The sequence below is a fragment of the Macrotis lagotis genome, chromosome 2 (assembly GCF_037893015.1).
Source record: "Macrotis lagotis isolate mMagLag1 chromosome 2, bilby.v1.9.chrom.fasta, whole genome shotgun sequence".
Taxonomy (NCBI): domain Eukaryota; kingdom Metazoa; phylum Chordata; class Mammalia; order Peramelemorphia; family Peramelidae; genus Macrotis; species Macrotis lagotis.
This window is the reverse complement of record NC_133659.1, coordinates 260,737,534-260,763,858: the sequence shown is the minus strand read 5'-3', so window position 1 is coordinate 260,763,858 and position 26,325 is coordinate 260,737,534. Positions and strand designations below refer to the sequence as shown.

The following is a 26,325-nucleotide window of genomic DNA, read 5'->3' as shown; positions in this document are numbered from 1 at the left end:
ACACTATATGTATCTCTCTGCTCCAGATGAGTTTCTTGTAAGCAACATATTGTAGGATTCTGGTTTTTAATCCACTCTGCTATTCACTTATGTTTTAAGGGAGAGTTCATCCCATTGACACTCAAAGGTATGATTACTAATTGTTTATTGCCTTCCATGCTCTTCCCTCTGTATTTTTCCCCTTTGCCCCTTTTATCCATATTCCCCAGTATTTTGTTTCTGAATACCACCCCCTTCAGTGTGTTTGCCCTCCTATATCAACCCCTCCCCTTTCTTTCCCCTTTCCCCTTTGACCTTTTCCCTTCCTGTCCTTTTGTTAGTTCCCCTTTTGCCCCCTCCTCCTCCTTTTCTCCATCCCTCCTCCCCTTTTCCCCTTTTGATACTTGAATGGTTAGATTTTTTTTTACGTTAACTGAATATGTATGTAAGTTGACTTTAAGCCAAGTCTGATGAGAAGAATATCAGGTGTTTCTCATCTTCTCCCTTCTTCCCCTCTATTACCACAGGTATTTTAAAAATTTAGAATTATAAAGGAAGAGTGATATAATTCATATCTTTTGTTTAATTTCAAGATAAATATGTCAAAATATTAAGAGAAGCAGATTTTGTCATAGCAAAAGAAAAGACAACAAAGTGGATACCTATATCTTCAATGACTGGAAAAATTGGCATCAAAGATTAACTCCAAATAAATACATGATTTACTACAAAAGATCATATCCTAACCAAATTTGTAAAAGGATCTAAATTACATTTCATAGTAATAAATAGGGAAATATTTTATAACCAAACTGGAGATGGAGTATATCGAAAAAGATAATATTAACAATTTTAATCACGTGTAACTGGAAATTTTTTCTATTTTTTTCTAAATTTTTCTAATAAAATCAAAGATGCATAGGTTGTAAATGAAACAGTTTAATGAAGAAAACCATCTTTACTGCAGATGTCTGATAAAACTTTCATTTTCAAGATGTATGAAGAATTGATTCAGTTTGTAAGAATGAGAACCATTTTCACAATTGATAAATTTTCTAAGATATTTGATTAGATTCAATGGAGGAAATTCAAATTATGCACTCATGTGAATAAAACTCCAAAATCATTAATATGAAAAGACATTTAAAATAACTGATTTTCTACATCACAACCATAAGAATGTCATGAATGGTTTAAAAATGATAACTGCTGAAGTGGCTCAATGAAAATGAGCACATTATTATTTCATTCACGTAGTTGTGAATTTGCCCAGTCATTCTGAAAAGTGATTTGGAACTATGTCCCAAAGTAACAAAACTTTGATTGAGTAATACCAAGCCTATACCCATATTGCAAAGAGATTAATGAAAGAAGAAATTATTGTGCAAATATTTAATTATACCTCTTAGGGTAATGAAATTTACCCCATTCAGTCCCCTACCTCCTCCTGTTTCCTTCCTGTCCCCCTTTTTTAAGGATGTATTGTTTTTAAAATAATTTTGAGTCATAGAAAATTATGAGTATCCATCACTTCTAGCTAAGTACATTCCATCTAATAGTGTTAAAATTCTTGAGTTTTATTAGAGTCTTTCTCCCAAGTGGGGTTATAGCCAGTTTCATCCCATTGGATAGCAGTCTCATCAATAGGTCATAAATGTCCATCACTTCTGGCTAGCTATATTCTCTCTGTTAGAGTTTCAGTTCTCAAGAGTTATGAGTATCTTTTCCCACATGCTGGGATATAGCCAGTTTCAACTTATTGGATAGCAGGATTTTTTTCTTTTACTGCCCCCCCTTTTTTAACCTTTTCATGTGTCTCTTGAACCTCCTGTTTGATGTCCAAATTTTCTATTTAGCTCTGATCTTTTCTCAGAAATTTTTGGAATTCTTCCATTTCATTAAATGACCATCTTTTTCCCTGGAAGAGAAGGCTCAGCTTTGCAGGATAGTGGATTCTTGGCTGCATTCCAAGTTCCCTTGCTCTTCAAAATATTTCTTTCCAGGCCCTTCAATCCCTTAATGTTGATGCAGCAAGGTCCTGCATAATCCTTACTCTGTCTCCTTGATATTTAAATTGTTTCTTTCTGACTGCTTGCAGGATTTTCTCTTTTATCTGATAGTTCTGGAATTTGGCCACAACATTCCTTGGTGCTTGCATTTTAGCATATCTTTCTGGAGGGGATTGATGTATTCTTTTAATAACTACTTTGCCCTCTGGTTCCATGATATCAGGGCAATTTTCCATCACTAGATCCTGTAATATTAAGTCCAGCTTTTTTTCTCTTCAATGTTTTCAGGAAGTCCAATAATTCTCATGTTGCCCCTCTTTGACCTATTCTTGCAGTCAGTGGTTTTGCTGATGAGGCATTTTACATTTTCTTCTATTTTTTCTTTTTTTTTTTTTGGATTTTGTTTAACAGGCTCCTGCTGTCTTATGAAATCATTAGTTTCTGCAGATTCAATTCTTTTTTGGGGGGAGGAGTTTTCTTCATTAACCTTTTGCAACTTCTTTTCCAATTGGCCAATTCTACTTTTGAAAGAGCTTTGCATTTGACCAACTGAGGTTTTGAGAGAATTATTTTCTTTTTGCATTTTCCCAATTGATGATCTGAAAAAATTAGTCTCATTTTGTATTTGATCAATTGTATTTTCTAATGATATGTTTTCTTGTTTCAAGGTATTAATTGTCTCTCCCAAATTTTCCAGTTGATTTTTAAACTCCTTCCTCATTTCTTCAAGGAAAGTCTTTCTGTGCTGGAGACCACATCATATTCTCCTCAGAGGTTCTAGGTCTCTCTGAGTTAGGATCTTTTCCTTCCAAGAATTTTTCGATGGATCCACCTTTCTGCTGACCTTTCTTCATTTTGCTACAACCTTGGACTGGGGAGGGGCTGGATCACAGGGATTTGGTTTGGGGATCCCTAGAGGCTTTACTCACTGAGTGCAATTTCTCTGTCTGGCCAGTAGGAGGTGCTGGTTGCTTTCTCTGGAGGGTTTGTGACCTTGATTGAGGCCTTCTCCCTTAGCTTGAAGGGAGTGATTGAAGCTATTGAATCCTTTTGTCTTCAATCACTGGTGGGCTTTAACCTGGAGTGAGGTCAACCCTCTCCCTATTGTCAGCTGGGCTGGTTCTTCTGCTCATATACCTGTGCCTGAGGCAGTAGTCTGTAATTATATTTGTTCTGGGAAGAGGCCTCAGCTGCAATGGAGGTGTGGACTCAGAGTTCCTCAGACCAGTGCAGCCCAGGGATGGTATCCACAGCTCTCCTGCACCAAAACTCCCCAGCCCTGTCAGCAAGCTCCAGAGGGTCAGAACCAACTCCAGTGCCTCTGCTCCAGAGTTGACTCAAGCCCCTGAGGTCTAGCCCTAACAGCTGATCCATCAGGTCTGTCTCTTGTGCCCTCAGGCTCCTGGGCTCCAATTCAGCTGCTAATCTGGCTGATCCTGGGCTGATCTACCCTCTGAGCTGGGACTCACCTGCTGGTGATGAATCAGGTCGGTTCTTGGGACCACAAGCTCCCAGGCTCCACCCCTGTCTTTAATCAGGCTGATCTCAGGCTGTTCTCTGGCTGATCCCTGCTCCTATGCTCTCCCCAGTCCTGTGCTTCTGGCAGAGTCTGCCTTCTGCACCTGGGTTCACCCACAAATGCAGAAGACAAATCCTGAGGTAGATGTTCTTTCTACTGGCTTTTCTTTCTGGGTTTTTTGAGTCAGATTTCTGTTACGAAGTTTGTTTCATATCATAGATGGGGAAAGATCAGGAGACTTTAGAACTGTGCCTGTCTTCTCTCCACCATCATGGCTGGAACCAATTCTGTGATTTTTAAAGGTGAATCTATCTTAGTGCAATCTTTTATCACCAATTGTCCTTAGTTCGGTTACCATATTTTTACCAGCAGGTCTTGCAGTTGGATTATAAAACAAATATGAAAAATCACACAGTAATCACAGAATTCATCCTCCTGGGACTTTCAGATGACCCAAAATTGAAAGTTGTAATTTTTCTCTTTCTACTTATTGCTTATATCTTAAGCATTACTGGCAACCTGACTATCATCACCCTTACTCTATTGGATTCCCACCTGCAGACACCCATGTATTTCTTCCTCCGAAATTTTGCCTTTCTAGAAGTCTCTTTCACTACAGTTTGCATTCCTCGATTCCTGAACATGATTACTACTGGAAACAAAATCATTTCCTTTAATAACTGTATAGCTCAGTTATTCTTTTTCATTTTTATGGGGGTAACTGAATTTTTCCTACTGACAGCCATGTCCTATGATCGCTATGTTGCTATCTGCAAACCCTTGCATTATACAACCATCATGAACAACAAAATCTGCATCCTTCTTGTCCTCTGTGCTTGGCTGGGAGGATTTTTGACCATTTTCCCACCACTCATGCTTCTTCTGCAGCTGGATTATTGTGGGTCCAACGTCATTGATCACTTTTCCTGTGACTTTTTCCCTCTCTTACAGCTCTCTTGCTCAGACACACAGTTCTTAGAAGTCATTGCTTTTTATTTTGCTTTAGTGACTCTGCTATTTACTTTGTCATTAGTGATTATGTCCTATGTGTATATCATTAGGACTATTTTGAGAATCCCTTCTGCTAGTCAGAGAAAAAAAGCTTTTTCTACTTGTTCATCTCATATGATTGTCATTTCTATATCCTATGGCAGCTGCATCTTTATGTATGTGAACCCCTCAGCAAAGGAAAAAGCATCATTGACTAAAGGAGTAGCTATTCTCAATACTTCAGTTGCTCCCATGCTGAACCCTTTTATTTACACCCTAAGGAATCAACAAGTAAAACAGGCCTTCAAAGATATTGTTCAAAAGGTACTACTCTTCTCAGCAAAATAAAATGCTGCATTGACATCAGTAGTAGACAGTTTGAAGTTCAAAAATGTTTAATAGTATGTCCAAGTAAGATCATATTTTACGAATCACTATTTCTCTTCATTGCAATTGATTTCATATTTTCAATCTTCTTTCTCACATTTTTAACACATCTTTTTCCCATTCTATCTCATTAGTAAGTCCTGTTTATCACAACAATAGATAAGTTCATTCCAACTTTAACCTTTTTTTCCCACAAATCATAATTATCCATCTCATGGAGGTTGAAGTCAAAATGAGGTTTGGATTTTGTCCATAAACTAAATCCTGTTCTTTGTCTGTATGATTTTTTAATGTGATATATAATTAAAAGTTCAGGATAAAGTATAAATTTTATATACATATATATATATATATGCATATATATAATGTTATATTATATTATTGAAAAGAAAAATAAATTTTTTGTATTCCTGTTTGAGAGTATAATATTAATAAAAAATTCATTTATATAACATTTTAAAATTTGGAAAACATTTAGATGCTTATTTAATTTTCACAAGCAGTATGGGAGTAAGGTACTATAATTAATCTTCATTTTACAGATGAGATCACTGAGGTTATGAAAGATTTAGGGACTAGCCCAAAGACATCCATATAATTAGTGTGTTAGGCAAGTATCAAACTCATATCTTCCTGACTTTAAGTCTTGTGCTTTATTCATCACCTTTTCTAGCTTCCTATATTCATTCAGTTTAGAAATATAGATGGTAAACCACTTGAGGGCAAGGTGTGAATTTCTCTCCCTTCAATATTTGGCATAGTGCCTTACTACTTTGTACACAATAACTAAATATTACAAATAAAAATTATAAGCAATTAATAGGAAATAATAGCATAAATCCTTTTCCTCCTCTCCCAATATCTACCCTACTTCAGATCTTCATGATTTCTCACTTGGATCATTTAAATAAGTTCCTAATGAATTTTCTTACTTCTCCGATTCATCCTTAATAAAGTTTCTAAACTGTTATCCTTAAAACATACATCTGACAGTATTTCTTTAGCATCTTCAGTAGCTTTCTGATGCCCATAGGATAAAATATAAATTTCTGATTTGACATCCACTTGCTGTTCTTGTTTTGTTTTCTGCTTTATTTCATATGTTTTTTCATAGTCTTCTAGTATTTCCTTCTGCAACATTCCTTTTGTCTTAACACTTTTGCACAAGTATTCCCCCAGACATCTAGAATTCCTATATATTCTTATCTTATAGATTTTTTAGCTTTGTTTATATCATAACTCTGATGCCACTTATATTTGACCTTTCATGATCATGACAACACTTATTAGGGACTTACTATGTGGCTGGCAAATAGAAGACAAAGCTTATTGGAAAAGACCACGATCTTGGAAAAGATTGAAGGCAAAAAGAAAATGGAATGGCAGAAGACAGGATGGATAGATAATATGGAAGAACCAGACATGAACTTGGACAAACAACAGGAGATAGAGGAAGATAGAAAGACTAATTTGAAAAGCAACCTGGGATAATGAAACATTTGTGATGATTGAAGGACTGAATAACAAGGACTAGTGTTGAGTTCTGGAAATCCTAAAATCAACAAAAAAGCAATTTTTGCTTTCAAGGATCTTACATTTTAACAAGATAATAACAGTAATGTTCATTTGATATATACCTCTATATATAGAATAAATGCAAGATCAATAAAAGGCATTAAAGTATAAGAAAGGCAAAGTGGGCACAATTAGTGTTGATAAGAATCAATAAAGTCTCCATCTAACATTTGGTTATAAATTATAAAGAAAATGTTGTATTTTATGAGAAGAAAGAGCATTCTAGGCATGAAAGACTAGTGCAATGAAACAGAGAAATGGCAGATGGAGTATTACATTCCAGGAACAAAGAAAAAGACCAGTTTTGTCTGCATTTTGAGATGTTGAGTCTGGAAAGAGATTGTGATTAAAATATTTAAATTGATTGATTCCAAACTTTGCTCTTTTTGACATTATTTTATAGCTTGTAACTATCTTCTTATATTCATCTTCTATTATCTTCCCTTGTTGCCATCTCCTATGCATTAAAAAAAAAATTCTAGGGGACTTCTGGTCATGGCAGAGAGAAGACAGGTACTGTGATAGGTGCTCTCTCTTTCTCCTCAGAAATAACATGAAAGAAACCTCTTAACAGAAATTTGATCAACAAATCCAGAAAGAGAAGCTACAAGAAGATCTGTCTCAGGGTACCGTGGATGAATCAGGAGACAAGAGCAGAGGATCAGCATGGGGACAGCAGCTGGGGGAAGCCAGAGGGTCAACCTCAGCCATAGAGACTTAAGTGAGTGGCAGGTGCGAGATCCAACTTTAGCTTGGGGGGGGGGGGGGGATGGGGGGGAAGAGCTATGGGAGGATGAGTTCCAGCACAGCGTCTCAGAGCATGCCTGGAGAACAACCCACTGAGCCAGGGACCTGAGCTCCAAAATTTCAGCAGAGCCCAGAACAAACAATATACAACCCCACCACCACCCCTCAGGGCAACAGAGTTCACTCAACAGAAAGAGATTAACTCCTCCCCCAGGACCCAGTCCAGTGTTCAAGGTCTACACAGACTCTGCTGCTGAGGACCTCACTCCAAGGAAAGCGGCAAACCTCCCTACTGGCTGGCCCTTGGAATTACTAAGCCAAATGAACAAAGCATGTAGGATCTTCAAAAGCAAACCTCTAAGAGCCAGTTCCAGCCCTCCCCCCAACACAAGATCCTAGAAAGCTGAAAAAAAGCCAGAGAAAAGGGGGGACCTTGGAGAAATACTTTGAAGAGACAGATTCTGATCCAGAGAGATCTAGCACTTCTGAGGAGACTATGAATTGGTCTCCAGCCCAGAAAGAGTTCCTTGAAGAAATCAGGAAGGAGTTTAAAAATCAACTGGAAAAATTGGGAAAAGAAACTCAAAAGAAAAATCAACACATTGTAAGAGAAAATTAGCATCATGCAACAAGAAAACAAATCCTTGGAAAATACAATTGGACAGATACAAAATGAAAATAACTGTCAGATTTTCAATTGAGTAAATGCAAAAAAGAAAATGATTCTCTCAAATCCTCAATTGAGCAAATGAAAAAAGAAAATTATTCTCTCAAAATCCTCAATTGGGCAAATAGAAAAGTCCTTCAAAAATAGAATCAACCAACAGGAAAAGGAGTTGCAAAGATAAATGAAGAAGAATCTTCTCTAAAAAAGAATGGAATTGACAGAAACTGATGGCCTCATGAAACAAAAAAGTTCATATTAAAAAAAAACCAAATGATTGAAAATATAGAAAAAAGTTTAAATTACCTCATCAAGAAAACTGCTGACCTTCAGAATAGATCAAGAAGGGAGAATCTGAGAATTATTGGCATTCCTGAAAAACATTGAAGAGAAAAAAAGCCTGGACTTAATATTACAGGATTCAGTGATGGAAAATTACCCTGATTTCATGGAACCAGAGGGCAAAGTAGTTATTGAAAGAATACATCAATCCCCGCCAGAAAGAGATCCTAAAATGAAAACACTGTGGAATGTTGTGACCAAATTCTAGAGAAAAAAAATTAAATACCAAGGAGCCACAGTAAATATTACACAGGACCTGGCTGCATCAACATTAAAGGATTGAAGGGCCTGGAATGAGATATTCCAAAGAGCAAGAGAGCTTGGAATGCAGCCAAGAATCCACTACCTGGCAAAGTTGAGCCTTCTCTTCCAGGGAAAAAGATGAGCATTTAATGAAACGGGAGATGTTCAAGAATTCATGATGAAAATACCAGTGCTAAATAGAAAATTTGGACATCAAACAGGAGGCTCAATATATACATGAAAAGGTAAAAAAAAACCTGCTATACAATTAGATGAAATGGCTATATACCCACTTGGGAGAATGAGTCTCATAATGCTTGAGAATTGTAACTCTATTAGAGAGAATATACATAGCCAGAAGTGAAGAACACTCATAAATTTTCTGTGACTCAGATAGAAAGATTTAAAAACAATATTTCCTTTAAAAAAGGGAGACAGTAAGGAGAAGGGAGGTTGGAGGAAGATTGAAAGGGGTAAATTTCATTCCATCAAGAGGTACAAAGACCTGCTGAAACTAAGGGGAAGAAGGGAGGAGGTGAGAACCACCTGAATCTTCATCTCATCAGATTTGGCTTAAAGATAACTTAGACATACTTAATCAAGTTATCTTACCTTTCAAGCATTAAAAAAGGGAAAGGGGGAGGGGGAATGGGGAGGGGAAGAAGAAGGGGAACTAACAGAAGAAAGGGAAGAAGGGGAAAAGGGAAAGGGGGAAAACGAGGAGGGGGTTGATATAAAAGGGAAAACCCACTGAAAGTGGTGGTAATAAGAAACAAAACACTGGGGGGGATATGGATAAAGGGGTAAAAACAGGAAAATACAAACAGAAGGAAGATAGCATGGAGGGCAATAAAGGGTTAGTAATTATAACTTTGAATGTGAATGGGATGAGCTCTCCTTTAAAACATAAGCAGATAACAGAGTGGATTAAAAACTAGAATCCTACAATATGCTGCTTACAAGAAACTCATTTGAAGCAGATAGATACATAAGGAGTAAAGGGAAAAGGTTGGAGCAAAATATATTTTAATCCACCTGAAAGTAAAAAAGCAGAGGTAGCAATCCTTATCTCAGACAAAGCTGCTACAAAAATAGATAGTGTTAAAAGAGATAAGAGAGGAAACTATATCCTCCTAAAAGGTACCATAGACAAAAATATAATGTATGCACCCAATGGTATAGCATCCAAATACTTAGAGGAGAAGTAGAAAGAACCACAGAAAGACATAGACAGCAAAACTCTACTAGTTGGAGACCTCAACCTGCCACTTTTAGATTTAGATAAATCAAATTATCAAACAAACAAGAAGGAAGTTAAGGAGGTAAATAGATTATTAGAAAACCTAGATATGATAAAACTATGGAGGAAATTGAATGGGAATATAAAAGAATATACTTTTTTCTTCAGTACCTAGAACTTACACAAAAATTGATCATGTACTGGACATAAAAAGCTAATGATCAATTGCAGGAAGGCAGAAATAGTGAATACATCTTTCTCAGATCATAATGCAATAAAAATCATATGCAACACTGGGCCAGGAAGATAGACACAGAACTAATTGGAAACTAAATAACCTCATTTTAAAGAATGATTGGATCAAACAACAAATTATAGAAAGAATAAAGTATTTCTTCCTAGATAATGACAAGAATGATACAACATACCAAAACCTATGGATTACACTCATGGTGGCTGTCAGGAGAAATATTATATCTTTAAATGCTTACATGAATAAAGTAGAGAAGGAAGAAATCGATGGAATAAATATGCAACTAAAAAAATTAGAAATAGAAAAAATTAAAACACCCAATTAAATACCAAATAAGAAATTCTAAAAATGAAAGGAGAAATTAATAAAATCGAAAGCAAGAAAACTATAGAACTAGTAAATAAAACCAACAGCTGGTTTTATGAAAAAAAACCAATAAAATTGATAAACCTCTGGTCAATTTGATTGAAAAAAGAAAGAAGAAAACCAAATTGCTAGTATCATAAACGAAAAAGGTAAAGTCACCAACAATGAGGAAGAAATTAAAGTAATAATTTGGAAATATTTTGCTCAACTCTATGCCAACACATTTGACAATCTAAATGAAATGTACTAATATTTACAAAAATATAAGTTGCCCAGATTAACTGAAGAGGAAATTAAAAACCTAAATAATCCTATCTCAGAAAAAGAAATTCAACAAGCCATTATTGAAATCCCTAAGAAAAAATCTCCAGGGCCAGATGGATTCACAAATGAATACTATCCAATCTTTAAGGAAAAATTGGTTCCAATTTTATATAAACTCTTTAGAAAAGTAGGTGAAGACAGAATTCTGCCTAGCTCTTTCTATGATACCAATATGGTGCTGATACCTAAACCAGGAAGAGTTAAAGCAGAGAATGAAAATTATAGACCTAACTCCCTGGTGAAGATAGATACAAATATCTTAAAGAAAATCTTAGCAAAACAATTACAACATGTTATCACTAGGATAATAAATTATGATCAAGTAGGATTTATTCCAAGAATGCAGGGTTGGTTCAATATTAGGAAAACTGTTAGTATAATTAATTAAATCAAAAACAAAGCTATCAGAAATCATATGATCATATCAATAGATGCTGAAAAAGCTTTTGATAAAATACAGCAGCCATTCCTAGTGAAAACACTAGAGAGTATAGGAATAAATGGTTTGCTCCTTAGACTAATCAGTATCTATCTGAAAGCATCATCAAGCATTATATGCAACAGGAATAGTCTTGAGGCATTCCCAATAAAATCAGGGGTGAAACAAGTATGTCCATTATCACCACTTCTATTCAATATCATATTAGAAATGTTAGCCTCAGCAATAAAAGAAGAAAAAGTAATTGAAGGAATAAGAATAGGGAAGAAGACAAAACTCTCACTCTTTGCAGATGACATGATGGTATACCTAGAGAATCCCAAGAAATCATCCATAATACTACTGTAAGCAATTAGCAACTTTAGCAAAGTAGCAGGATATAAAATAAACTCTCATAAATCCTCAACATTTCTATATCTAACAAGATACAGCAGAAAGTGCTACAAAGAGAAATCCCATTCAAAACAAAATTCTTGGGAGTCGACCTGCCAAGGCGTATTCAAAAACTTTTTAAAAACAATTACAAAACTATTCTCATGCAAATAAAATCAGATTTAAATACCTTGGCAAAAATCAACTGTTCATGGACAGGTCAAATTAATATAATAAAAATAACAATTCTAGCAAAACTCAACTACTTGTTTAGAACCCTGACAATAAAGATTCCAAAAAATTATTTTAATGAGTTAGCAGAAATTGTAAGTGAATCTATAATGAATTTCCAGGGATTCAATGAAAAAAAGTGCAACAGAAGGCAGCTTAGCCTTACCAGATCTAAAATTATATTATAAATCATCAATCCGCAAAACTGTCTTGTATTGTTTAAGAAATAGTCATAGATTAGTGATTGAATAGGTGCAATAGCAGGAAATGATTATAGTAATCTGCTGTTTGATAAACCCAAAGAGTGCAGCTATTGGAATAAAAACTCTCTTCGATAAAAATTGTTGGGAAAATTGGAAGTTTACATGGAAGAAACACCTCACACACACCAAGATAAGATCCAAGTGGATACAAGATTGAGACATAAAAAACAATATTATAAGCAAACTAGAAGATCAAGGAGTAGTTTACCTGTCAGATCTATGAAAAGGAAAACAATTTATGACCAAGGAAGAGATAGAGAACATCATTCAAAACAAACTAGATAATTTTAACTACACTAAATTAAAAAGCTTTTGCACCTACAAAACCACTTTAACCAAGATCAAAAGAAATGTAGTGAATTGGGAAACAATTTTTGCAACTAGTATTTCTCTGAAGGACTCGTTTCTAAAATATACTGAAAACTGAGTCAAATTTTCCAAAAAAACTCCAAGTCATTCCCCAATTGAAAAATGATCAAAAGATATGCAAAAGCAATTGGCAGGGGGAGAGCAGGCCCAAGGGGCCTGGCCGGGCGGGGCGGGGCGGGGCGGGGCGGGGCGAGCGGACCAGACACTTGGGGTTGGGAGCTGAGCAGGCGGGCGGGGGCGGGGGCCGGCGCCGGTGGGGGGGGGGGGTGTTAAAGCCGGGTCTGGGTGGGGGCGGGGCCGGCGCCGGCGCCGGGGGGCGGGGCCTCTGGTCGCGGCCGCAGGGCGCCATGCCGGGCCCGGACTGAGGGGGCGCTGCGGCGGGAGGCCGGGCGCCGGTGGCCGAGAGGGCGGAACGGACCTCGAGAAGCTGCGGAGTCGCGGAGCCGCCGCCGCAGCTGGACCCGGCCCGGCCGCCCTGTCCGTCCGCCCGCCCACCCGGCTCGGCCCCTGGGGCGCTGGGGGACGGAGGCGAAGCCCCGGCCGCGGCTGCATGAAGGAGTGAGTACCAGCAGATCCGCCCCGCCGCCGCCCTCCAGCGCCCCCCAGCCCGGCTCCGGGCCGCCCCCGAAGCCCCGCAGGCAGAGCTCGGACCCGGGCCCCGCCGCCGCCCGCCGGCCCAGCCGCAAATGGGAGGTGTCCCCGGGCCGCAAGCGCTTCTACTGCGGCGGCCGCCTCATGCTGGCCGGCCACGGCAGCGTCTTCTCGCTCACCGTGGTGAGCGCTCTTCATCTTTGACTGCCCTTTTCTGGCCCGCCACCTGACCCTGGCCATCCCCATCATCGGGAGCATGCTCTTCTTCGTCATGAGCTGCCTGCTGCAGACAAGTTTCACTGACCCTGGGATCCTTCTACTCCCAGCGAGGCAGCCCTGGAGAAACAGATTGACGGCACTGGCAATTCCACGTATAGGCCTCCCCCTAGAACCAAGGAGGTGATGATCAATGGACAGATGGTGAAATTAAAATACTGCTTCACCTGCAAGATGTTTCGACCCTACCCCCCCCACCTCACACTGCAGTGTGTGTGACAACTGTGTGGGTGATCTTCAGAATCTTCTTAAGACAATTGAGCGGTTCGACCACCACTGCCCTTGGGTGGGCAACTGTGTAGGAAAACGGAATTACCACTTCTTCTATGCCTTCCTCCATCTTTGCTTGTATAGTCATCCATCTGACTCTTCCTTCTCAGGGAGGCACCTTCCTTGACACTCTGAAGGAGACACCCGCGAGTGTGCTGGAGCTGGTGATTTGCTTCTTCTCCATCTGGTCCATTTTGGGCCTCTCAGGGTTTCACACTTACCTCGTGGCCTCCAACCTGACAACCAACAAAGATATCAAAGGCCCGTGGCCCAATAAGAAAAACATGGAGGCTTCCACCAGCCCCTACAGCCATAAAAGTGTCATTGCCAACTGCTGTGCTGTGCTCTGTGGGCCTCTGCCCCCCAGCTTGATTGACCGAAGGGGCTTTGTGCACTCTGACACCCAGTTGCCCTGCCCCATCAAGAACAAGGAGCCTACTTGTGAAGCCAAGCCGGACGGCAGCATGGTAGAGGAACTGAGTGCTTGCCAGCCTGCCAGTCCCTCTTCCCTGCGCCCACTGCCTCCCTGTGCCTGCTGGACCCACCCCTGTCTACTGGAGCAGAGCTACCCAACACCCAAGTCAAGCCTTCTTTATTTCGACACTGCCCCTCCCTCCATGTGTGTTCCTGAGCTTTTCTGTTGTTGCCCCCTCCCACCCTACTAGCTCACAGTGGTGAGGCAGCTGGGCCTCCACCTGATCATGGGCAGGGAGGACTGGGGGTGAACAAGTGCCCACTTTGCCAGAAAGAACCAGTTTCTTTGCCTTTTATACCCATGTCTGTGTTAAGGAGGTCTAACCAGGATGGATGAATGTGGGTGTGAGAGAACCCGGGCCTTGCCAATACCATGGGGGGCTATCATAATAATGGTTAGGGAGCCCTGAAGGCTCAATGAGTAGAAGAGCAGATCGTAGAGACAGGGACACTTCCCAGGGTTTGGGGGGTTGCCTGTGTCTTTTATCAGAATGGAGTCAGGACCCTGAGGAGCCAGAGCCACCTAGTACTGAGGGTGCCGGCAGGAACTTGATTGGGGGTTGGGGGAAGGATGTCCTATTTGAGGTTCCTGGGAGCAGAATGAACCAAGTCTCCACTCATTTGAGGAAGCAGTGAGAGCCCTTCCTTTGTTCCCCCCAGTCTGGGTCCAGGGACTAGGCTGCCCTACCTCCCTAGAGTGGGTGAGTCCCACACACTCACACATGCAAACAAACACACGCTGGCAATACTTGAAATGGGTTTTACTGAAGCTGCTGGGTATTTTGCACAATTTTATAGAACTCTTTTTCTACATAGAATTTTTAAAAGAAAAAAAAAACTCAGTCCCATTGTTGTTTCTCCAATGCTGGCTGGTGCTGGCAAGAGGCAGGTTGGTTTTGGGATTTTGTTACAAGAGCCCTTACGGTTTGTTGTAAGTGTATCTGTCTGGCTCTGTGTGTGTGTGTGTGTGTGTGTGTTTTCATTGGTGCGTGCTTGGCTGGTTGGTTGGACGGCTCACACTTCCCTACAGGCCCTGCATTTTGGCTTTTTTTATTCCCACCCCACCTGTAGGGATCTGAGCCTAGCAGAAGCCAGCAGGGGAGCCCATATGAACCATGGGTGCTGGGAAAGTGAATTAGAGGAGAGAGAGAGAATGAGAATGTGTGTATACACAGGTTGTGAATGGCAGCTGCAAGTTCCCAGGGGGGCCAAGTCCCCATTCTGGGTGTCCTCCCATACTCCCTTCCCACCCCTCACCCCCACCTCCTAACCACTGACTTTGATGTCAGAAACCTGGTTGGCTGGGTGACACTAGGGCCCCCACTCCCTTCCCCAAGCTGGGCCTGAAATCTGCCCCAACAGGCCAAAGTGCATTTGGGTGGGGTTATGGGAGTATCAAGAGATTTGAACAATCCCTACAACCTATGTACCCTCCCAGCAAGGAAGACTATCAGAGGCTGGAACCAGTTGAGAGTGGCAGCCCCTCTGTCTGATGCCCCTCAGCTTGTGACTCAGGGGCCAGGGGCTGCTGAAGAGCAAGAATGAGCCAGTTTAGCTATGGGAAGATTGAGCCCTGGGGCTAGAGTGCAGCCCAATCCCTTCCTTCTCCAAGCTGTAGAGAACTTTAGCACCTCTTAGCAGTAAGTGAGACACCCAGGACAGACCTGGGTCTTCTGCCCACCCACCCTTTAACTGGAGGTATTCTGAGACACTCCTGAGAGGAACTTAGATGTTGGAACACTCCATTAGTGTTCCCTCCAGGCCAAGGGGCAAAGGGTTGGAGAGCCAGTTTGTCTAGAAGTAGCAGTTGCCCAGGGACCTTATGGAAAGCTCAAAGTGGCCTGAGCGTCAGTAGCCTTGGCTCTGCAGAGGATGGCAGGGGGGAGCTGGCTTGGGGAGGGGTGAGCCTTTCATTGAAGCCAGTGTTCTTTGTTCCTGCCTGTAATAAAATTTTTATTTTTAAGAGTTAAAAAAACAATAAAAAAATAAAGCAATTGGCAGCTGAGGAAATGAAAGCAATCCATAGGCATATGATAAATTGCTCCAAATCATTATTTCTTAGAGAGATGTAAATTAAAGCATCTCTGAGATAGCACCTCACAACTCTTAGACTGACCAATATGACCAGAAAGGGTAATGATCAATGTTGAAAGGGATGTGGAAAATCTGGGACACTAATACATTGCTGGTGGATCTGTGAACTCATCCAACTTTTCTGGAGAGCAATTTGGGATTAAGCCCAAAGGGCAACAAAAATGTGCATACTCTTTGACCCAACAATACTACTACTGAGTCTATACCCTAAAGAGATTATGAAAAAAGGGTCAAAACATCACTTGTACAAAAATATTTATAGCAGCCCTGTTGGTGGTGGCAAAAAATTGGAAATAGTGAATGTCCTTCAATTTAGGAATGGCTTAGCAAATGTGGTATTTGTATGTCATGGAACACTATTGTTCTATTAAAAACCAGGAGGGTTGGGAATTCAGAGAAGCCTGGAGGGATTTGCATGAACTGATGCTGAGTGATATGAGCAGAACCAGAACAACAACATGTGGATGATGATCAACCTTGATGGACTTGCTCATCCCTTAAATGCAGCAACCAGGGACAATTCTGGTCTATCTGCAATGGAGAATACCATCTGTATCCAGAGAAAAATTATGGACTTTTAACAGAGACCAAAGACTGTTACTATCAAATTAGAAAAAATAGTTATATTATTATAATTTATTTTATATTTATATTAACATAGATTAGATTGTATTATAATTTATATTATTAAATTATAATTTTACTATCTCATACTTTATTTTTCTTCCTTAAGGTTATGATTTCTCATCATCACATTCAACTGGATCAATGTATAACATGGAACCAATGTTAGTACTAGAAGAATGCCTTCTGTGGGAGGTGGGGGAAGGAAGCAAGACTGAGGGAAAAATTGGAAAATTCACGATAAATAAAATCTTTCTTAAAAAAAAAGAAAGGAGGGCTTGGCACCCAAGTAGGCCATATTCCAGAAACTCATGCAAAAAAAAAAAATCTAAACTGAAGAGTGAATTACTTATTTTTTTCAGAAGAATGCAGATTTTCTTCCTCATTAGAAACATTTCCCCTTATGCCCTCAGAATTTCATCTTAAATATTTCCTGTCACTCCTTAGATTACCCCCCCATAGAAATTTAGATGGTAGGATCCTCACTATTCTTTCTTTAACTGTATACATTCCCCAAATCTAAAGTGTGTGTTTGTTAGAATATACAATCAGATTTCCTCTTTCTCTGGAACATAATCCAGAAGAAGTGTTTATTTCCACCTTACTCTTCCATCAGTTCCATGTCAGTAAACATTTCCTTCCTGTTAATGAGAATCAGTTCCATGACAGAAATATGCTTTTTTTGGATTCTCTACCTTTGCAAGGATGAAATTATGATTAAGACATTTCTGGAATTATCTGCTATGCTTTTGGCGGTTTGAGTGCTCTCATATTTCTCTGAATAAATTAAACTTTCTATCATTACAATCTTATGCCCCTGGACAGGGTTTTGATTTATTCCCCAAATTCTTCATTTATTACCTTTTTCTATAATGGGTTTTATGTAGCATAATCCAATGACAAAATCACTCTGTTTCTCCCTCCATTGATTATCACTCAAAAGTTCTTTTTCATACCCAGCTTCTTGAATTTCTTCCTTTTCATATATCTTCTTAATACACAATGTTGTTTCCATATTCACTTATCCTTTACCTAACCTGTATCATTGCAAAAAATTATATCTAACCAGGGTAATATTTAACTCACATATTTTATCTCATAAAATTTCAGTGATAGAGCAGAATGAGGACAAAAAATTTGGTTCCTTTTGTTAGGGTTTCAACTTGCCTAAACAGGGATATATGTAAATATATATATGTATATGTATATATATATATATATATATATATATATATATATATATATATATATATATATACATTTGAGGTCAAGGATTTTACTACTGACACCTTTCTTGGATTTTGTCTCCCATGAACTAAGGGATTTCTCACCTAGTAGTCTTCTCCTACTATGGCTATTCTGTATTTAATCACGATTGATGGTTATACCATTGAACAGCTAAATGAAGGATATGCAAAGGCAATTTACAAATGAGGAAATAAAAGTGATCCATAGCCATATGAAAAATTGCTCTAAATCATTACTCATTAGAGAAATGCAAATTAAAGCATCTCTGAGGTATAACCTCACATCTCTCAGGTTGGCCAATATGACCAGAAAGGACAATGATCAATGTTGGAAGGGATGTGGGAAATCTGGAACACTAATATATTGATGGTGGAGCTGTAAACTCATACAACCTTTCTGGAGATCAGTTTGGAACTGTGCCCAAAGGGCAACAAAATATGCATACCCTTTGATCCAGTAATACCAACACTGTGTCTATACCCTGAAAAGATTATGAAAAAGTGTAAAAAAATGACTTGTACAAAAATATTCATAGTAGCCCTGTTTGTGGTAGCAAGCAATTGGAAATTAATAAATGTTATTCAATTGGGGAATGGTTTAACAAACAGTGGTATATGTATGTCATGGAATACTATCATTCTATTAGAAACCAGGAGGGATGGGAATTCAGGGCAGCCTGGAAGCTGAGCAAGATGAGCAGAACCAAAAGAAAACATTGTTCACCCTAACAGCAATATGGGGGTGATTATCAACCTTGATAGACTTGCTCATTCCATCAGTACATCAGGGACAATTTTGGGCTATCTGCGATGGAGAATTGTGGAGTTTGAACAAAGACCTGCTTCTCCACGACCTATCCCGAGGTTGCCTGGATACATACCTCTTCCAGGTCTTTGGACATACGGGCCCTCCTTAGGGACATCTGGACCCTCCTTGGGGACACAGGGCAATAAACCGGACAGAACACCCAGTAGCAGTCTAACAAGCAGGTCTTTATTGCTTACATTACAGCGAAAAATGGCTCCCATCTTCCCCAGCCCCATCCCTTTTATAGTCCCGAGCTCCTCCCCTGTTCCTCCCTCATGGGCGGAGCCATTCCTGTTAGGGGCATTTCCAGTGCCCATGTGGGTGGGTTCACACCCCGAGGCGTCTCCTAGCCCATAGGTGGCCAAGGTCCAGAGCTGGGTCCCTGACAACCAAAGACTTTTACCTTTATCTTAGGAAAAAAAACTGTTATTATGTAATTTTGCTATCTCTTATACTTTATTTTTCTTCCTTTATGATATGATTTCTTTTTCATCACATTCAACTGATATCAATGTACACAATGGAAACAAATGTAAAGACTAACAGATTGCCTTCTGTGATGGTGGGAGGAAGGAAGCAAGATTGGGGAAAAAATATAAAACTCTAAATAGAACCTTTATAAAAAAAACAGCTAAATGGTACAATGAATAAAGTGTTAGACTCGGAAGTCAGTAATTGCTGAGTTAAAAATTCTGTCTCATATGCCTACCAGTTGGGTAATCCTGGGAAATTTATTTAGCATCAGTTTGCCTCACTTTCCTTGCCCATAAATAAAGACACTAATAGGCTCTATATCCTAAGATTATTATGAGTACAGTACATTCCTTCCCCCCCCTTTAATTTCACATTTTTTGCATGTTATACCTTCAAATTAAACTCTCTCCTCTACCTTGTTTATAGTTGTTCCTTCTAACTGCCCCAATTAATTGAAAAGGTTCATATGAGTCATAAGTATTATCTTTCCATGCAGGAATATAAGCAGTTGAACATCATTAAGTCTCTCATGATTTGCCCTTCCTGTCCCGGATGTCTTCTCTATACTTCATCTGGATCCTGTATTTGAAGATCAAACTTCTGCTCAGCTCTGGTCTCTTCATCTAGTAATTTTGAAAGTCCCCTACTGCACTTAATATCAATCTTTTCCCCTGAAAGGATATGTTCAATTAAGCTATGCAGTTGATTCTTGGTCATAATACAAACTCTTGTCTTCTTGCATAATGTTTTTCAAGCCCTACAAGCCCTTAATGTATAAGATACTAAATTTTATGTTATCCTGACTACAGTTCCATGATATTTGAGCTCAAACATTCTTTCCTTAAACTAGTTTTTCACTTTCCAAATTTTTTTGCATACTTTACATTTAAGTGCCAATAATCAGAAAAATACATCGCATACCTATATAATTTTCTTCGTATTGTTAAAATCTTTGGTAATCTTTGGCAGTTTCAGTTGTGTTACATGATTCACCAGGAGTGCAAAATGATCATCTTTTTCAATTAGTTCTGGGAGGTTCTCTGAAATGTCTTGGATAAATGTTCCATGGAGAATATCAACAATGTTATTATTGTTATGTGATCTTTAAATAGCTGCCAAAATTTCTAGGCAGATAACCAAGTACTACTACTTTTAAATTCTTCTTTTGACTGTATTTTGTAACCTCCTAAGGACTACAATGATGTATTAGTTAGGACAAGCACAATTTTGTTATAATTTCATTTAGTGACAATAATGCTCATTGTGAGTTGAATGGCTGACCTTAATTAGATGAAACTGAATTGACCTACTTTCTTAACTTTTAATTAGCTCTTGGTTACATGAATCTACAGCATTTCACAAGGGTTTTTTTGATCTCTTACATTGTGTTTTAATTTCAGTGCTGTTGTTCTTGTTGTTGTTAACATGACTATTGTATCAAGGAAACATAAAAGTTGTATCTCTATAAGAACACATTTCAGTAACTATTAAAACAATATTCAATAGATGAATCTTAAAACCCACAGTTCTACAACTTCAATAGCAGGAAAATTCTAGTTGAAATCAAAGAAACAGTAAGACCTGATAGACTTTTGCCTCATGCTTTTATTTACCTTATGGTGGGTCTCCAGGATGCAAGTTTCTCCTCATTCTCAGGAATTTTTCATTAAACTGAATGATCCAACATTCCTCCCCATAAATTCCAGTGATCCCCTAACATCACCAAGATCAGATATAAAATCACTGCTTTATTTTTTAAATCATTTTATAAACTAACTCTTTCCTACCTTTTCAGACCTCTTACCCTTTACTCTCCACTATATACTCTATGTGATCTTCACATAGGGCACTCTATCTACTGACTCCAGACTTTTTCACTAACTGTACCCTATATGTAGAATATTCTTATTCATTAACTCCACCTCCCAGTTTCTCTTCCTTCCTTCTAGTGTCAACTCGAACATACCTTTTGTTGGAACTTGCTAGCTCTCCCTCCTTCAATTCCAGGACCTTCCTTAAACATGGTATATACATCGATTTTTAAGTATATAAGTGCATTATGTACATTACGTAAACAAATAATTTAAACACATAGCTGTTGTGAGTTCATTCAGTTTCTTCCTTTGCCCCTTTCCTTAAATTTGCAGGATTTATCACAGCATGTGGTATATAGTAAGCACCTAGTAAATATACAAATATTGATTTGATTTATTCAACTTGCAATACAGTCTATTTGGACCTCTAATATATATATATATATATATATACATATATACCTGTGAGCTGGAGGAGTCATTATTGTTTCCTCTCAGTACATCATAGTCTTCCTAATGTTGGGAAAATACCAAGAAGACTGTTAATTAATTACCCAGTAATCAATGCTATGAAGAAAAAAAATAGAACAATTCTAGAAATAAATACTGAAAATGAAGAAATGCAAGTTCTGTCAATAAAATTCATTTGGTTTTGAACTTCTAAGATCTGGATTCTTTCTTCAGATTGTTATATCTCCTCTTCAAAAACTGTTGTTTTTTTGCAACATGCTTAGAAATATTATTCCCTTTTAGAAAATGTATATTAAAAGCAGAATTGTTCCAGCATTAATTATAAAAATTCCCAAATGTAGATGGAATATCATATGACCTCAAACCATACAATGAATTTCAAATTGTTAAGAAATTTGTCTGTAAGATGGAGTTGAATATCCCTTTACATGCTGGGAACTTGACTGATTTAAAATCCATTGAAAACTTTTGAGCAACTTTTGAAAACAAGAAGACCTTTGCTGCTGTTAGGGCCTAGAAAGTAGCAGGTCCCCAATCCCCCCTCCCGCCCGCAACAAAGATTTAAAAATAAAGCAAATAAAGAAAATGAAAGAGAATAATTTATAGGTAGATCAGAATAATGCAGAAGCAATGAATGGAGATTATTCATTGCTGGTAGAAGGCAAATATTTTATAAGTGATCTGGTCCCCTAGATAAAACAGCCCTAAATTTTGACAAGAAGAGGAAAAAGGCCAAAAGCAGGAATAAAAGAATGAGAGAGTTGTTCCAGAGCTCAACCCAGGATGAGAAAGGTTCTGAGCAGAGTCTGGTAGTGGGAAGCACTTGGGTCCTACCACAGTGGGAGAAAGGCTACAACCACATCATGATCTTAGAGTCTTAATTTGTGTATAATAATCACCCCAATCAACACACAAGCTATCTCTGTGCAACTTAGAATCAAGACCATCTTGGTCTGAACCACAGCAAGTGATCCCTATGGAACTTTAAATGTTTTCTTAGGTACCACATTCAGTAACATGGAGCCTGGCATTAACATATGGAGAAAAGGATCAAAATTTTACCCAAGCAAAAATCTTCGATGCAGATACTGAGAATGATACTTTGAGCAACTCTCCCTGGACCCAATTCAAACAGAGAATAGAAATAATTTGGATTGAATAACACCCAAGAGTCAAATCTATAAGAATTTTCTATATAGAGCAGAGATAAACTAAGATTCATCATAGATGACCCTGAAATTTAATAAGCAGAGCAAAAACAAAAAAGCAAAAAGGCTAAATATTTATTTCAAGAAATTTTTGGGGCAGCTAGGTGGCACAGTGGATAGAGCACTGGCCTTGGAGTCAGGAATACCTGGGTTCAAATCCGGTCTCAGACACTTAATAATTACCTAGCCATGTGTCCTTGGGCAAGCCACTTAACCCCACTACCTTGAAAAATATTTAAAAAAAGAATTTATTAATTGTATATATTTCCTAGAAACAGTGGGCAAAGAGAAAATTTTAACAATCTACCATTAAAAGAAACACAAAAGTAAATACTTGCAGAATAATTATAGGGACAATTCAGAATGAACAGCTCAAAGAAAAAAATGTTTCCCAGCTTCAGGCAATCTATCTGAAAGTCTATAAGTGTGTCTATAGACCATGTGTTTGAGTCCTGGTATCAGGCAAAGTGAAGCGCCTTGCTTATTATGTAAGGTTTCTGAACAATACATTCAGACTGTTGGTGTCATAGCAGGAGTTATGGTTAACTTCCAATAGACCCATTGGTACATTTCTAGATTATATAATGTGGTTAGACTATACATGTCCTAGCCAACTGGGCAGTGTCATGAGCAGCAGCAATGCAAAAGCAAATAGCATCATGGGGTCCAGGTGTAGCTGAATCTATGTAGTCTGCAGTAAAGGACAATTAATTAGATAACAATGTAGGAAGAACAAATAAATAAATAAACAAGGAAGCAAACAAATAAATTAATGAATCAATGAATCAATCAATTAATTAATTAATTAATTAATTTAAATAGAAAAATCAATGTAGGAAGAAATGTGGACAACAAATTAAACAGCAACACCCAGTGTATCCCATTGTTTAGATTAATTAAGACCTAATAAGATTAACCCACTTTGTTTTCCACACATATTCTGTGGTAAGCTTCATAATTATTCTTGAAACAAAGATGAAGGAATTGAATATTGTTATAATGACCCTGATTACCAGGGTTGGGTGTTCCATCTCCCAAAAAACATATACATGATAATATTATGCCACCACAAGAAGAGAATAATAGTAATGTATCATATTCATATACCATAACTTATTAAACCATTCCCAATTGATGGACATTCTCTCAATTTCCAATTCTTTGCTTCTACAAAAGGAAGTACTATCAATATTTTTTATAATATTTAAGTCATTAAACCATTTTTATTACCTCTGGGATATAGACCTAGTAGTTGTGTTATTTGTTCTTCTTTTTCTTTCTTTTCTTTTATTTTGATGGAAAAAGTTGCAGAAATTTATTTAAAAGACAAGTAAGAAAAAAATGAGAATTTTTCTATCTTTCTTTAACAAGAGAATGAAAGAATATATACAAGTTGGGTTTCTTGAATCAATTTTCAAATCATGTCATTGCTGTCCAAGGAAAGAAGCCATGGGGTCATCTGGCCTCTGATAATTCATTATATATGCCTCCATTTCCTTGTCTGTAGGCCCCTGGGTTTCATACATGCTATTCTAGGATCACATCCTCTCATCTAGCTTCATAATCTCCTTGACATGGAGGAGGAGGGCCTCCTCAGCATTTGATGCCTTTTTCAATTTTTCATGTTGCTTTTTTTCTTTACCCTCACTGTCAGAACTCCTCTTCCTGTTTCTTCTTTTTTTCCTTCTCCTCTTTCTATTTCTCTTGGTGAAGCCCCATTCAAGTTTTTGTTTGCTTGTTTGTTCTTCTCCCATGGCATCATCAGAAATATATTTATATGCACGAGCAATTTCCTTCCCAGTTTTTCCAGTACAATAGGAAAACTAGACAAAGAATGACAGCATTTGTCCCCCTATCGACCTTCTTTCCAATAGGAATCCCAGATATGAGTATGATTATTGATCTTGACATCATCCTAATATTTAGAAAAGGCTATAGCTCACTCTTGACTTTTGATGATTGTTCCATGTCTTGAATATTTCATGTAGTGTTCTGTTTCAGCTAATAGTAACTCAGAGGAGGAACATCCAGGTGTTCTTGACCTCCATACTTCTCTAAGATGCTTTCTTTCTGTTGTTCTTTGAAATCTTCCTTCCTGACTTTAAATAATTTATAGAGCAACTCTAGTTTTGTTGGATCTGCTTGTAGTTGCACTTTAGACCCTTTATCATGAACCTTCCAGGCAAACAACTATGTGCCATTGAAATTGTTTCTCCAGTATATGGAACTAAATTGTCTCTTGCATAACTAAATCCATGAGGATTCTTTCCTGCATTGGCATAGGGATTCTCTCACATTGCTCTTGTTTCTTGGATTATATTAGGCAGAATTGGGATTCACATTTCAGAAGCATTTAGCAATGTCTTCTCAAATTCAGAGTTTCCAGACTGTAATTCATCTTTTTTGAGTAAAAATTTTGTCCAGACATATCAATGTCATCTGCATACTCATTTTCAACTTCATCTTCACTTTTATGGTATTCTCCAGATGAACTCTAATCTTTTTGCTTCTCAGGTTGAGGTTTTTGATGTTTTAGTGTGGGTCTTTTGATGGATCTATATACTATGGTGCAGAGAAGACATACTGAGTAACACAAGTATAGATATCTTTTCCTTCCTCATCTACTTTGTCTGGGGCATTACCCAGCTTTCTTTGTTCCTCTAGCTCCTTCTTCTTTCTCCAGTCTTCCTTTGTCACTTTCTTTGGCTCCTCTGAACAAATATCATTTTATGCCCTGGTTGGGGGGCAGTGTTTATTGCTTCTGCAACAGCAGCCAACATGGTCCTGGTTACCTGGCAGTGCCCTGATGATTGCCCAACAGATCCCTAAGTAAAAGAGCATAGGAATAAATGGATTGCTTCATAGAGTGATGAGCAGTATCTATCTGAAACCATCAATAAGCGTTATATGCAATGTGGATAAGCTAGAGTCATTCCCAGTAAGATCAGGGGTTAAACAAGGATGCCCATTATCACCACTACTATTTAATACTGGGTTAGAAATGTTAACTTCAGTAATAAGAGAAGAGAAATAAACTGAAGGAATCAGAATTGGGAAGGAAGAAACAAAATTCTCATTCTTTACAGAAGGCATGATGGTATATCTAGAGAATCCTAAAAAAAGTCACTTAAAAAACTCATAGAAATAATTAACAACTTTAGCAAAGATGCAGGATATAAAATAAACCCTAATAAATCCTCTTCATTACTACATCTTAATAGTAAGATACAACAGCAAGAGCCAGAAAGAGGAAATCTCATTCAAAATAACTTCATGCAATGTAAAATACTTGGTAGTCTTTATGGCAAGGCAGATTCAGAAACTTTGAAAACAACTACAAACACTTTTTTCCATAAATAAAATCAGATTTAAAATATTGGGCAAATATCAACTTCTCCTGGATAGGTCGAGCTAATATAATAAAAATGACAACTTCACAGAAACTAAATTACTTGTTTAGTGTTCTACCAATCCAAATTCCAAAAGATTACTTTAATGAGTTAGATAAAATGGTAAGTAAATTTATATGGAGAAATAAAAAGTCAAGAATTTCCAGGGATTTAATGAAAAAAAGTACAAAAGAATGTGGCCTAGCCCTATGTGATCTAAAATTATATTATAAAGCATCAGTCATCAAAACTGTCTGGTATTTGCTAAGAAAT

At 38.1% G+C, this 26,325-nt stretch overlaps 1 protein-coding gene and 2 pseudogenes across 1 annotated transcript; 2 read left to right on the top strand and 1 right to left on the bottom strand.

Annotated features, from left to right (window-relative positions):
* The first annotated feature begins 3,906 nt into the window (after positions 1-3,906).
* Positions 3,907-4,845, top strand: LOC141511655 (olfactory receptor 6C3). Its single transcript, XM_074220767.1, has one exon. The coding sequence runs from the start codon at positions 3,907-3,909 to the stop codon at positions 4,843-4,845; it is 939 nt and encodes a 312-aa protein (XP_074076868.1).
* A 543-nt stretch (positions 4,846-5,388) lies between these two features.
* LOC141512207 (palmitoyltransferase ZDHHC18 pseudogene) lies at positions 5,389-14,294 on the top strand (annotated as a pseudogene).
* Positions 14,295-24,087: 9,793 nt separating this feature from the next.
* Positions 24,088-25,443, bottom strand: LOC141512206 (pre-mRNA-splicing factor SLU7 pseudogene; annotated as a pseudogene).
* Between the last annotated feature and the right edge of the window lie 882 nt (positions 25,444-26,325).

Bases quoted from the DNA above. Each gene is read 5' to 3' on its own strand.
- LOC141511655 (XM_074220767.1), top strand. From the start codon at position 3,907: ATGAAAAATCACACAGTAATCACAGAATTCATCCTCCTGGGACTTTCA.